Here is a 14,660-nt window from a genome sequence, read left to right as displayed (position 1 = left end):
ATGGACCAATCCCATTAAGTAAGGGGTCTGTGGACCCCATGTTAGGAACCCCTGCTCTAGCTGTTTTTCCCCATCTTCCTATTCTTTTTTGTATTCTTTTCCTTCATAGAACATAGAACATAGAAAAGTACAGCACAGTACCAGCCCTTCGGCCCACAATGTTGTGCCGACTCTCAAACCCTGCCTCCCATGTAAGTCCCCACCTTAAATTCCTCCATATACCTGTCTAGTAGTCTCTTAAACTTCACTAGTGTATCTGCCTCCACCACTGACTCAGGCAGTGCATTCCACGCACCAACCACTCTCTGAGTAAAAAACCTTCCTCTAATATCCCCCTTAGACTTCCCACCCCTTACCTTAAAGCCATGTCCTCTTGTATTGAGCAGTGGTGCCCTGGGGAAGAGGCGCTGGCTATCCACTCTATCTATTCCACTTATTATCTTGTACACCTCTATCATGTCTCCTCTCATCCTCCTCCTCTCCAAAGAGTAAAGCCCTAGCTCCCTTAATCTCTGATCATAATGCATACTCTCTAAACCAGGCAGCATCCTGGTAAATCTCCTCTGTACCCTTTCCAGTGCTTCCACATCCTTCGTATAGTGAGGCGACCAGAACTGGACACAGTACTCCAAGTGTGGCCTAACCAGAGTTTTATAGAGCTGCATCATTACATTGCGGCTCTTAAACTCTATCCCTCGACTTATGAAAGCTAACACCCCATAAGCTTTCTTAACTACCCTATCCACCTGTGAGGCAACTTTCAGGGATCTGTGAACATGGCCCCCAGATCCCTCTGCTCCTCCACACTACCAAGTATCCTTCCCTGTACTTGTTACCCCTGACTCCTCTCCCGTTTGTTTTTTTTCTTGTTTTCCATAGGTATTACTGACGAATGAAGCAAGAAAATGCTTCATACTGTTATCATGTACAAATGTGCTAACTGTCTTGAGAAGCTGAGTCATTCAAAGACCCCAGAGCAATGAGGTTGCCTGCTGAGCTGGATTTTTTCATGTGATTTGTGTCCAAAATGCATTTGTTTTCATTGTGATTAACAGAACGCTGTAATATTTTCTGGAGGGTAAATGGGACTGGCAAATGATCTAGTATCCCCTCAGCTATATTCTTAATCAAATATTGAATAGCTGCTTAAAAACAGTGAATGCAGCAACATGAAACAAAGAACCTTTTCTCTATAAATCTTTTTTTATTTTTAATAAATAGCCAAATGGCCTCAAATTTACTCTAGAAGTGCAAAGTGGAAAATAGACTAGATAAGATACCCTTATGTATTATTCTGCCTTTATCACATTATACTTCCTGGCTAATCTCACTGGAAAATGCTCTTGTTTTATGTAAGTCAGAATATCCAATTAAGGTCTAAAGCAACACAAAACATACAATTCACTTTCCTCTAAAATCAAATTTAATTTTCAAGTTACTTAATATTATTCATGTTTGCACACATGCTTAAGAATCAGCAAATGAAAAGCTTTTCATTTTTAATGTGACACAGTTAAAAATATAGTTTTAAAAAATGAGAAACTACAAGGTGATCACTGTGAGGTTAATTGGTTTAAATGCTGAAACAATTGCGCTGGAAAATGAAATGATTTCTTCAGCCTCTGAAAATCTACTCACAGCTTTGAGAGAGCATTTCACCAAAGCCAGAAAGAGAACACTTGTACAAAATTCTGGCTGCAGATATGGAGCATGGCTACATTCAAGCAATAAGATTGAAAAATAGCTCCATGACAAAACTGGAGTATATAAGAGTTACAAATATAACTCATGTATGGGATTTTTTGTATGTTAAATTTAAAACAGCTTCTTTGTTATGTTATACTTGGGAATGCTTCTTTGTTATGTTAAATGCTGAGAAAGTCCTTCCCGCTAGCAGTTTGTTTTGTATTATCTATTGATATGAGGACGAATGAACCAATTGTGATAGTTGTTATGCTTTTGGTGTGTCTGAAGATATTGTGTGCACGGGGTTTTTGGCGAGAAGATGGGAGAGAGGGACAGAGGATGAACCAGGTGCTGTGATGTCTGCTAACCGGGTCGGACCCCGAGGAGGGCTTTCGGCAAGGAGAGGAGACGGAGACGGACTTGTGTGGAGCATCTGGTCGACCACCGTTGTTGGTCCCAGGCGGCCGGTCGAGGTGGTCCGAGGGGTCGCAGGGTGAAGAAGAAGGGTCCTGAGCTTCAACTGTTTGTGCACAAAGAGATTGAACTTTGATAAGTGTGGCGCCTTTTATTTTCCTTTCATATTTTATTCTCTATTAATTATATAGTTCCAGTAATATCTATAAACTGTAAATCATTTAATCGTATCTGGTGTATTGTCTGTTATTTGGGTGGGGTGGGGTACATCACACAGCATCCACACAAACTATTACCCAGTTTGGCGGGGCCAAGGGCCGTTTCCCTAGACGACAGCGAGCCGAGCGACCCTGAGGGTGGCCAGGGGGGCTACACTCACTTATCCAGTAAGGAACAGCTAGACGAAGTCAGAAGGTCAAGCAGCAAATTATAGTCAACATCTGCAGTTGAGATCTGGCATCAGGGTTTGATGCAGAATCTCAACTTGAAACATTAACTATCCTTCATGATTCGCTGGGTTCATCCAGCATTTTCTGTGCTCCAGTTTCCAATATCTAGTCTCTTGTGCCTTGATGTGTTAATTCCCTCTGTAGCTCTGTGATCTTTGAAAATACATAAGAGTCTTATCTCCAAGCTGTCTGTGCCACAAACACATGAAAACTTAAGGTAAGTACTATATAAATGTGAAAATTTTATTTGTATACAGTACCATGCAAAATTCTTGGGGCACGTATGCATAAGGGTGCCTAAGACTTTTGTACAGTACATATTAATTTTATGTATTGCACTGTACTGGTGCCACAAAAGAAATCAAATTTCATAACATTCTGTGAGTGATGATAAACCTGATTCTGATATGAGTCTCTATTGTGGACTGGAAGTGGGAAGGCAGCAGAGAGAGGGGAATCATGTTTGAGAAAAGGGAAAGGGGAGAGAGCGGGAAGCACTAGAGATACATCCTGTAATGATCAATAGACAAAATGTTTGGAATCAAATGACCTTGCCCGGTGCCTCAGGGTTAGGTGTGTCTGCACGCTAGCCAATCCCTGCCCCTGGTACTCCTCTGCTACCTGTCCCACACCTCTCCTATAGTATTCCATCCTCACCATTCTCAACATCCTTTTCTACCAATAGAGTTACAAGCTCGCTCTCTGTGCAGAAGTTTTAGGCACCCTAGCTGTATAAATGTGCCTATGATTTTTACACAGTACTATATGTTTGATTTCTATGTATGCTACTAATGTGTAAAGAGGTGGCAAAACTCGATGCTTGATCATGTTTATGCAATCCCAGCATGTGACAGTTCAGTGCGTATTAAATGGCAGTCATGTTATGTAGAAGTGCCTGCAGTAAAATAAGGCAAGTTGTGTTTGAATTTCACCCAATTCGTGTTTTCTTACAGTATCTCTTGTTTGGGAATGAGAGTTTGAGGCAGCATAGGTAAAGAATGAGCTTGGATATGGTTGACAGGACGCATTTTGATTTCCTCATTTCCAGAGCCAGACGACGGAGATGGAAGTGGAGTTTCTGGAGATGCTGCAAAAAAACAAGGACATGATCTCGTGTCAGTATTTCCTCACTATGGTAGCTGAAGAGTAATTCAACTAAAAGCTATAACAAGTTTATCTAAGAAAGTGTTCAGATATTGAAAAGTGTATAATTGCTACTGACTACCTAATACAATCTGTTTAAAATATTAATAATATTTGAACAATTAAATTAAACTACAGAATTATAGCCCGATATAGGAAAGATGTTTGGATACAGCATTATTGCTTCGAAATCTTTATTTACACAAGTTCAGTCAGACGCTGGTTGGCAAACTTACAGAGTTGAACTTGATGAATGGCTGCTGACATACCAGTTGACATCACTGCGTGGGGAAGTAAATGGCTGTGGACAATGTTGGAATGTGCAGAATGTGAGTACTGCTGTACTTCTGTTGTAGACCCTGTGGTGAGATAAATGTTAGAGAGGTTAGAAAGATGCATTTCTGATCATAAATGCAATCAGTTCTGTTTATATTAATTAATGGGATATGAACAACATCAATAAGACTATTCCTAATTGCCCCTTGAACTGAGAAACTTGCATGCTATTTAAGTGTTAACCACATCGATAAATCTGGAACCTAACATAGTTTAGGAGAGGATTTCACATTCCTTTCTGGAAGGGCACATGAATGAGATGAGGTTTTAGAGCATTTAAGCAGTTTTATGGTTCCTATTACTGATACAAGCTTTGGATGCTCATACATACAGTATGTTTCATCATACTTCATTAATCTGTATTAGGTATAATTACCCAAACTGTCATGTCACAACAGATTGGACTAATTTCAATATATGATAGAAAGGCACTTGATTAATCAGTTTGAGAGTTGGGGTTAGGCTGTTCCGAATTCAGAAGAAAGTGTGGTTGTGAACCTTTGAGTTTCCACAGTTATTTGGGGTAAAGAACTTCAGTTATTATGTTAATTCAGAAAAAGACATTAATAGATCCCTAGATGTTTAGAGAAATCAGGTATAATGAGGATAGTATTGAAAATAGTGCTGAGGCAGAAGATTGGTCTGCTCCTGTTTTTTATGTTCTTTGCAAGAATAAATCGTAATGTCAGCACAATTACATTTGGACTAATAGTACTCCTGCCATATCAGATATACTGGGTATAAATGAAAAGGAAACGGATTTCTCTGTCCTAATGGACATAGAACACCTGTTAATTTACGTATATGCACATCTTGTCTTTGATAATTTTGTTTCTTGATGTAATGATGTATTAATTATTGACATTGCTATCAATTTCTGGTTACTTTTATCAATAAGGTTTTCTTGGCAAATTACTGGAGTGGGTTGCCATTTCCTTCTCCAGTGGAATATAACATTGTCTGCGAAGATCCTTACAGTGAAGTCTATGATATTTCTATTTGTGATGTATGGCGGTGAGAGCTGGACTGTTAATAAGACTGAACACAAAGGAATTGACGCCTTTGAACTTGGAGGCTGGAGGAAAGGGTTAAGAGTTCGTTGGACAGCAATGAGATCCAGTAAGTCAGTACTTGAAGAAATACAGCCAGACTGCTCACTAGGAGGCTTGATTATCAGACAAAAGCTCAGATATTTTGGCCACATCATGAGAAGACAGGATTCCTTGGAGAAGCCTCTCATGTTCAGTAAAACAGAAGGTAAACAGAATGAGAGGATAACAGAGGTTACGGTGGATAGGTAGTATTATTCAGACAATGTGCATGACCTTGGAGGATCTTAGAGAGGCAGCTTCCAACAGGAAAGCTTAGTGTGCAGGGGTCCATGAGGACACGCAGATTCGGACTCGACTTAACAACTGTGAATAGAAAATTCAGGAGATGAAAATTCTGATAAATTTCATTGTAGATGAACTGATAAATCTACTTTTACTTGGAATCAAATGAATTTGATTAAATTATTATTTTTGAAAACTTTTATCCCCAACATACAGAAATTAATCCAATAAATATATTCTGTATTCTAACAGAGGATGCTGGAAATGCTCAGCATGTCAGAGACCTATTGAGAGTTAAATGGAAGATGCCTAAATGTTTTCAAGCTGAAGCAATAAACTATTCTTTCTCTCTCTCTACAGGTGCTGCTTGGCCAGCTGAGTGTTTCCAGTAGTCTTTTATTTAAGTAATTTTAGTTTTAGTTTTTATTTTAAATTTTAGATTATATCACTGCCTGATGTGGGAACACCAATGCCCTTGAATGGAAAATCCCACAAAAAGTAGTGGATGTGACCCAGTTCATCATGGGTAAAGCCCTTCCTACCATTAAAAACATCTACAAGGTGCGATGTTGCAAGAAAGCAGCATCCATTGTCAAGGATCCCTAGCATCCAATCCATGCTCTCTTCTCACTGCTGCCATCAGGAAAGAGGTTAAGAGCCAGGTTCAGAAACAGTTATTACCCTTCAACCATCAGGCTCTTGAACCAGTGGGGATAACCCCATTCAACTTCACTCACTCTAACACTGAACTGTTCCCATAACCTGTGGACTCGCTTTCAAGGACTCTTCATCACATGCTCTCTATTTATTGCTTATTTATTATTATTATTATTATTTTGTTTTTGAATGTTTTTATTTGCAGTTTGTTGGCTTTTGCATATTGATTCCTTGTCTATATCGTGTGCAGTTTTCATTGATTCTATTGTGTTTCTTTGTATTTACTGTGAATACCTGCAAGTAAATGAATCTCAGGGTTGCATATGGTGGCATATATGTACTTTGATTTTCTTTCAGCTGCTTTGCTTTATACTTATAATTTCATTTTAAGATGAATCTCACTGGAATCTTCACAGAACTAAAAATAATGAAAGACATTGGGACAGATCTTCTGTTGGCTTGAGATTGTCGACCTCCTAATCTTGAAGGACTCTGTTTCCTCCCAGTGTAGTTTTCTGCTGAGAGCCGGAATCAAATTGGAAGAAAAAGCATGCAGCTCATCAACAGGGCACAGTGCACTCAAAGGATAGCTCTGACAACTGGTGAGGCCTGGCCTCGAGGCCCAACAGTTGTCAAAGTTGTCACGGTTGTTGAACCCTTCAGAATGCCTTTGACAGCATGACCATTCAAAAACGCTTTACTGCTGAAAAATGTTAAAGCCCTTACCTACTTGAAAGATGTTCCACAAGCTTAATTAAATGAAATATCACTTTATTTCCATTCCACTTGGCAGCTGCTTTCTCCACTTTATTTTAATGGGACTAGTCTACTTGGCACAGGTTAAGAACTGGAAAAGCTGTAAGTATTTGGCACCCCACCAATGGATTTCAGAAAGAGTCCACCCACACAGTGCTCTTGTTTTGGTGCCAGCACCCTACTGAACAAAAAGCAGACCTCTAACCTCTGCTTGGATGGACCCATTACAAACATTTGTTGCTGGATCCAGTTTGGAATGTAATTTATAGGTCAGAGGTCCCTTGGTTGAGACATTAGGCTAGGGCTCCATCTCTGTCATAAGTAGACGTAAAGGATCCCTTGGTACTATTTTGAAGAACAGCAAAATTGTTCCTGGCCAGCATTTTCCCATCCATCAAATTCACTAAAACAGATTATCTAGTCATTATTGCATTGCTGCTTTTTGGGAGCTTGCAATACACAATTTGGCTTTGGCATTTTCCACATTATATCACACTTTAAAAGCTGGTTTTAAATTGCTTTTTGAATTTCCTGAAAACTCTGGCCCAGATCTTCCAATGATACCTCACTGGGCCCCCCTTAGCTTTGCTGGTTCAATGTCCAAGCACTGTTTGCTGTTTGTGCAATTATAGCTAACAGCCAGCCATCTCTACTGAAATTCCAGGTGAATTTCAGAGAACTCATTTTCAATTAATATGTTGGTAGCGGTCTCTGTAAATAAACAAGCAGAATATTCTGTTATTTTGAATTGCTTTCCCCCTCCCCCACCCCCACCCAGGAAGTAACTTCAGAGGAAGCCACATAAACAGAAGCCTGTTTGACTGCCAAATTAGATTCTGTCAGGATCAGTGCAGATCTAATTGTTTCTTAGTCAGTACCATGTAACATAATTCTTCATAAAACTGCATTCCAACATGTCTGCCTCCCAGCCACTTGCTCCCTCCCCAATACCACAGCATCTGCCAGTCTGCCTCTTTGTTCCTGCCTGTTGTCAATTGACTTGTTTTCTTTTTTTTTCCTTCTCTATTAGTATAGTCTGGACTGCTAACCATGTCCCACAGTCTTACAATTAGGAAAACATTGCATATTATCTGATCTTAACTGCGTTATTGTTATTTGGCCACACCCTTCAGAGAAATTCCCGTTGTTCAAGCCATCCCTGCTAACTTTCTCCGCAATTGAAAACAAATTTGTTTTCTTGCTTATTTCTCATATAGGATCCCAGACCAGAATTGTTAACTGTTCCTTTTTGATCAGATCCTGCATGCCCTGCACTTTCCATGCCTAAGTCCTCATTAAGTTTCACTCATTAAATATCTTCATTAAGGTAAATTTTTCAATAAACTTGCAGAAAATCTTTTAAATTGTATCCAACAGACATTCTTCCAAGATAATACTTTCTGTTAATTGCCTTGCACAACAAATACTGAAGATATGGGTTAAATTTAACAGAATGTGGTAAATATTTTTACTTCCACAGCTCTCTACTCTTTAAAATCCTTAATGGTAGGCTAAGGTTTCCTTGATCCAGATTTAAACCAATGTCTTCAATTGGAGCTCTACTTAGGCTATCTTGGGTGTGTGGGGTTGAGATAGGTTTCTAACAGTGGAAGTGTAAGGTGCTCCTTCCCTCCACTAGCCTGCAGGTCACCCTTGGGCAAGGTGTAGCCCCCCCCCCCCCCAGTCAGGGTCACATGAAGCCCGGGAGCTGGTGGTGGAAGGTCGCTTGAGCAGCTGGTGCATGTCACAAGTCCTGGTTATGCAACCACTAAAGCCAGGCAGACAACCTCTGAAGAGTATTGATAATGGCTGGGGTCACCCATCTTGTAAAGACACTGCTCAGAAGGAGGCAATGGAAAACGACTTCCGCAGAAAACTTTGCCAAGAACAATCATGGTCATGGATAGATCATGATCGCCTACGTCCTATGACAGTGCACATGGTGATGATGTCTATGCTATCAAACCATCTGGTGCCAACAGTATATTTTATGAATCTCTTTCCATGCATTTTATTACTCTTGCAACAACTGTTGTTCATACCTTTCATACAACGTTTAGTATTGGGGACTTCTAAAATAACTAATTGAATTGACTTTTCAATGTGAACTAATTATGTAATTGTGGGCTGCAATCATCGAGTCACAAGGTAACTCATCTGTCTAAAATTATGCAGCAAAAGATCAGTTTCTCACCTCCCAAGAGCATTTCCTGCAAAAGGCTATCAATTTTCGCCACTCCGAAGAGTCGAGCAAACTGAACCTGCTCGATCATCTGCCATGTGATGCTCTGCAGAGGTGGAAGAAGCAACAGAATATCACCAAATCGTCCACGGGAGTCGTACTGGCGATCATTGATGTAGTCCTCCAGTTTGACGTGCACTTGGAATCTCATATTTTTGATTTTTGCTGAATCACTTACACCTCTGCAATCTATGGGAGAGAAGTGATGAGTTAACATTTCTTTGCAATATGTAAGGCATTGAACATATATGTTCCACTTGACAGAACTTAAAATGCACAAATACAGATTATAATACAGATTATTGTTATTTAAAATGAGAATAATCCAGTCCAACCACAATATGAGATCATGGTTTGTATCTCTACTTGCCAGAAATGATAACAATTTTACCTTAAAGAGTCAAATTGATTATCTGATTTAAATTCATAGGAGATGGTCAGATATTATGACCATTGAGGTGTATTGAAGTAAAATCAAGTAGAACGATTGAATTCCTCCATCCATAGTTGAATTGTAGCAGAAAATTAGTTTGTTGCTCTTTCCAAATTCTCTCTGTCCATTTTCCAGCTTTAGGAACTACAAATCGCCCAGATATAGGGCAAGCAAAATTTATCAAGCCGTGACGTATACAGCTTTGCATTGGAAGCCCGCAGCAAAGTGTTACAGATCTTATCCAGGTGCACAGTTATAAGGATCCTTGGTTTTCCTCATTATATACAAGATGTTGGCCTGAATGTGCACATGCTGAGTTTGATTAGGCAAAGTGATGATAACAATCAAAGATGGTTAAAGGACCATCCCTCCATAATATGATCACCAGGTTAGAGCTGTGTTTTCAATGCTTGTACCATTATTGCTGGAGCTTTGGTATCGTGATTTTGATTTGACTTGTCTTACTAGATGGATTTTATTCTCGGTTACATGCAAAATTATTATTTTTAGAAATTTCTCTTAAGACTTTCTTAGAATCCAATAAATGCCATGTATGCCATTATGTGAATACATTGCATAAATCAGCTCATTAAATAGCACACGTAAAAAGGTAATAAAATAATTATTGTAGTGTAAGAACCTTTACAAATAATATCTTCTAAAATGTATTCTCTTACTTATCATAAATTGCCTCAGATAACTGACCATCTTTGTTACTATGTACTTCTAGAAAGCAGAAACCCAGGTAGGTGCACTGTACATAGTTATCAGCATTTTTGCAATGCACAATCTGCCTTCTGAGACCTTCTCAAGTATCAACTTGGATTAATTCTTGTGTGTGCAAAAAAAAACTGCTGTTCTTACCCCTAAGATCTTTCTCAGTGTCTCTTGGAAATTTGGAACTAACGTTGGACATCTCAGACTCAAAAAATTGAGCAATGTTGATACTTCAATCAACAATGTACTTACCTGGATCAAAGAACACCACAGCTTTAAGGCAAGCGAATTCATTCTCGTCAATCTGGAGGTCCAGCAATGGTTTCACCAGCTCATCAAGGATCCTGTTGACTACCCGCATAATCTCTAACTCCGGGCAGTGCCTGGGAATGATGAAATCATTTCCTGTTGATGGAGGATGTGTTCTGTTAGTGTTGTACTCATACTTTACAAAACTGATGCACTGAGCATCTTCCAAAAATGACAAACATTCAAACATTAAACATTCTAACCAGATCCTCAATTTATCATGGAGCTTTATGATATTTCCATTGGTCTGGAAATGTTGGGATGTGTTATTAAACATGAATGGAAATGCATACAAATAGTCCAGGTTTTAGATCAGCATTTGTAAATCATTGTTATGAAGCCAGGAGACACTTCATAATCTCTCCTTAACCTACATTTTTATAGGTGTGTATTCAACTACATTTTTGAAATCAAGTTTATTGAAAGTAGTTAAAGCATTAATCATAGAAACATAGAATCATAGAAATCCTCCATTTTCAATGCATACAGCCAGAAGAGTACACAAAAAACAGCCACTTCTCATGCTCTTAATCTAACTTCCAATTTCCTGGCCCTGACCGTTTCATTTTCACTGTGGATGTCCAGTCCCTATACACGTCTATCTGCCATCAGGAAGGCCTTAAAGCTGTCATCTTCTTTTTCAATAAAAAACCAACCAGTTCTCCTCCACCAACATCTTTCTCTGTCTGACAGAACTGATCCTCACGATCAATTTCTTCTTCAGCTCCTCCCAATCTCTCCGGATGCTTGGGCCCTAGCAATGCCTGACTTTTTATTGACTACGTAGAACAGTCCATGTTCCAAGCCTTCCCCGATGATGCTCCCCAACTTTCCTTCTGCTACATTGACGGCTACATTGTCGCTGCTCATTCACCTATGCTATGCTCATCAATTTCGTCAACTTTGGCTCCAACCCCCACCCTGCTCTTAAATTCACGCTGTATTTCTGACACCTCCCTCCCCTCTCTTAATCTCTCTGGCTCTGCCTCTGGAGATAAACTGTCAAGAAACATCGTTTATAAAACTACTGATTCCCATGGCTGTCTTGACTTTACCTCTTCCCACCATGTCTCCTGTAAAAATGTTATTCTCTTTTCTTAGTTCCTTTGTCTCCACCACATCTGTTCCCAGGATGAGGCCTTCCTTTTCAGGACATCAGAGATGTCCTCCTCCTTCAAAGAGTGGGGTTTCTCTTCCTCCACTATTGATTCTGTGCTCACTCACATCTCCTCCATTTCCCAGACACCCGCATTCACTCCACCTACACTTTCTACAGGGATTGCTCCTTCCATGATTCTCTATTCTATCCGCCCACTCTCACTACTCTCCCTCCCGGCATTTAATCCCTACAAACAACAAAAATGCTACAGCTGCCCATTCACCTCCTCCCTCAGCTCTATTCAGGGCCCCAGATTGTCCTTTCATGTGAGGCAACACATCTGCAGATCCTCTGGGGTTATCTATTGTATCCATTGCACCCAATGCGGCCTCCTCAACATTGGTGAGACCCAATGTAAATGGTGACCACCTCCACTCCATCCACCAAAAGCAGAACTTACCAGTAGCCAACATTTTAAATCCAATTCCCACTCCTGTTTGGAGATGTGCATTTATGGCCTCCTTTTGTTCCATGATGAGGTCTTCCTTTGGGCGGAGGAGCAACACCTCATATTCTATTTCAGTAGCCTCCAAACTGATGGCCTGAATATCAATTTCTCCTTCTGGTATTTTTTCCCTTCCCCCCCCCCCCAGCCCTTCTTCTATTCCCTACTCTGGCCTCTTACCTTTCCTCACCTGCCTACCACTTCCTCTGGTTCCCCTCCTCCTTCCCCTTCTCCCATGATCCACTCTCCTCTCCCATCAGATTCCTTCCCTTCTGGCCCTGTGCCTTTCCCACCTATGGCTTCACCTATCACCTTCTCGCTATCCTCCTTCCCTTTCCCCAGCAGTTTTTATTCTGGTGCCTTCCCTCTTCCTTTCCAGTCCATAGAATAAATGAATATACACCTGACCTGCTGAGTTTCTCCAGCATTTTGTCTGAGTCCCTAGTCCAGGTTGGATTTGGTAAGAGTTCATTATTCATGTACTCTGTAATTTGGAGAGATGCTCTATTGATTGAGAACACCTGACCACCAAACGATGCCACTTCAATCATCCGGATAAGCACTCGGAGATCTGCCAATATTGAGTGACTGATTTAAAAGATAGGTAAAAGAAGTAGATACACTGCCTAATCTGCTGAGTTCCCACAGTGTTTTGTGTGTTGATGTGGATTATATTGTTGCTTTTTGATCACTCTCACCAAACCTCCACAGGACATAACATGCCTCTCAAAGGTAAGCAAAAGTCTTCAAAATGCCTAATCCATAAATGTGCTTGGCTGTGGATCTATTTCAAAGGCTTCATGGTAACAGTCTGCAAACAATGTTTACATTTCTTGCCTGCTTTCCTCTAGTTGCAAGTAACAAAACTCATTACAACTCACTGTTGAATTGAAATGAAACACAAATACATCACGAACACTGATCTGCCATTCAACTACAGTGAGTAAAGAGCTAACATTTTAGAAGTTTCAGGCTGTCAGCTAACCCACCTGTAACAAAGAATTTCTTCAATGTTAGACCAGAGCTGAAAAGAGAATTGGATGGGCGGTGATTCAAGCTATGTTTAGATGTACAAGAAGGAATTACGTTTTCTCTTGAGCACATGCTTTTATTCTACACCATCCGTTTGAGCTGCACTGCATACTGTGCGGTGTCACAGAGTGTCAAACAACGTTTTTCCTATTAGCCATTCTTTTGCGAATGGAAATTACTGAGGCTATTCACGTAAACATTGCTACAATAAATCATGGCAAAAGTTAGCCTTTTCGGGATATTTCAATTTAAAGGTGGGCCACAATCATAGATTAAGGGAGAAAAGTGAAAACTTTAGTGGGAACCTGACGGGGAGCTTCTGCACTTAGAGGGTGGTAAGAGTATGGAACGAGCTACCAGCAGCGGTGATGGGTGTAGAGTCGATTGCAACATCTAAACAAAGTTTGGATAAGTACATGGATAAGAAAGGAATGGAGGGCTACGGTTCAGGAGTGGGTTGATGTGATTAGGCAGAATGATAGCTCAACATGTACTAGATAGGTTGAAGGCCCTTTTTCTGTGCTGTAGTGCTCTATGACTGTGTAGTTAAATTGCAACAGATGCTAATTGCTATAACTTAATATGGCTACGTCCAGCATTTGAAGCATTACTAGTTCAGTGTTATTTAAATGAGCATTGTGTTATCTATGGGATGCATATTATCTAGAACATGTTGTGAGGTCTAGCCATAATGTTTTTAAGAAACCATTAAGTAATCTTGCCCACTATGAAAACAAGCAATTAATAGAATGGTGGCATAAGACCAAGTCATCAATTCATACCTAGTAAGAGAACATCCTTGTAGGGAATTGAACGTCTGGCCAATCCCAGCAGCAAATGCTCCCCTGCATGAGCTCTGAGCAGTGCAACCTCAAAAAAGAGAAAAATACAAGATCAAAAATTTACTGGTAGACCCTTTAGCTGGTAAGTCATTAAGACCATAAGATATAAGGAAAGGATTAGACCATTCAGCCTATTGAGTATGCTCCACCATTCAATCATGGCTGAATTTCTTTTTCAATGCCATTCTCCCATCTTCTCCATTTATCTCTACCTTAAGTGCACCCAATAGCTTGGCCTCTATAGATAAACTACCCTCTGGCTGAAGAAATTCTTTCTCATCTCAGTTATCAAGGGGATCTCAGCAATCATTAGACCATGAGATATGGAAGCAAAATTAGACCAATCAGCCCATCAAGTCTGCTCCACCATTCCATCATGGCTGATTGATTATCTTTCTCAACAGAGTGGGTTTCTTCCAGGTGCTCTGGTTTCTTCCCACATTCCAAAGACATATTTAGGGTTAGTGTTAATGCGTTGGATCATCGCCTGCCCAAGACTGTGCTGTATGGCAAACTCTCTACTGGCCACTGTGACAGAGGGGCACCGAAGAAGAGGCACAAGGTCTCTCTGAAGAAATCCCTTGGTGCCTGTCACTTTGACCATCGCCAGTGGTCTAATCTAGCCTCCGATCGCGAAGCCTGGTGACACACCATTCACCAGTCTGTCTCCTCCTTCGAGAACGCATGCAGGGCTGGCATTGAGGAC

General features: G+C 40.3%; 1 protein-coding gene across 1 annotated transcript in view; it reads right to left on the bottom strand.

The window, feature by feature from the left end:
• Positions 1-1,416: 1,416 nt before the first annotated feature.
• LOC140210316 (hepatocyte nuclear factor 4-beta-like) overlaps positions 1,417-14,660 on the bottom strand; it is a 59,355-nt gene continuing 46,111 nt past the window's right edge. The window contains exons 6-10 of the mRNA XM_072279189.1: positions 13,895-13,982; positions 10,420-10,572; positions 8,970-9,206; positions 3,929-4,051; positions 1,417-3,636 (exon numbers count right to left, since the gene is read on the bottom strand). Of these exons, the coding sequence (XP_072135290.1) occupies positions 3,497-3,636; positions 3,929-4,051; positions 8,970-9,206; positions 10,420-10,572; positions 13,895-13,982 (741 nt within the window). The 3' untranslated portion in view covers positions 1,417-3,496. The remainder of the gene's footprint in view (positions 3,637-3,928; positions 4,052-8,969; positions 9,207-10,419; positions 10,573-13,894; positions 13,983-14,660) is intronic.

Source organism: Mobula birostris, chromosome 15, assembly GCF_030028105.1.
Source record: "Mobula birostris isolate sMobBir1 chromosome 15, sMobBir1.hap1, whole genome shotgun sequence".
Taxonomy (NCBI): domain Eukaryota; kingdom Metazoa; phylum Chordata; class Chondrichthyes; order Myliobatiformes; family Myliobatidae; genus Mobula; species Mobula birostris.
This window is presented reverse-complemented; position numbering and strand designations above follow the sequence as displayed.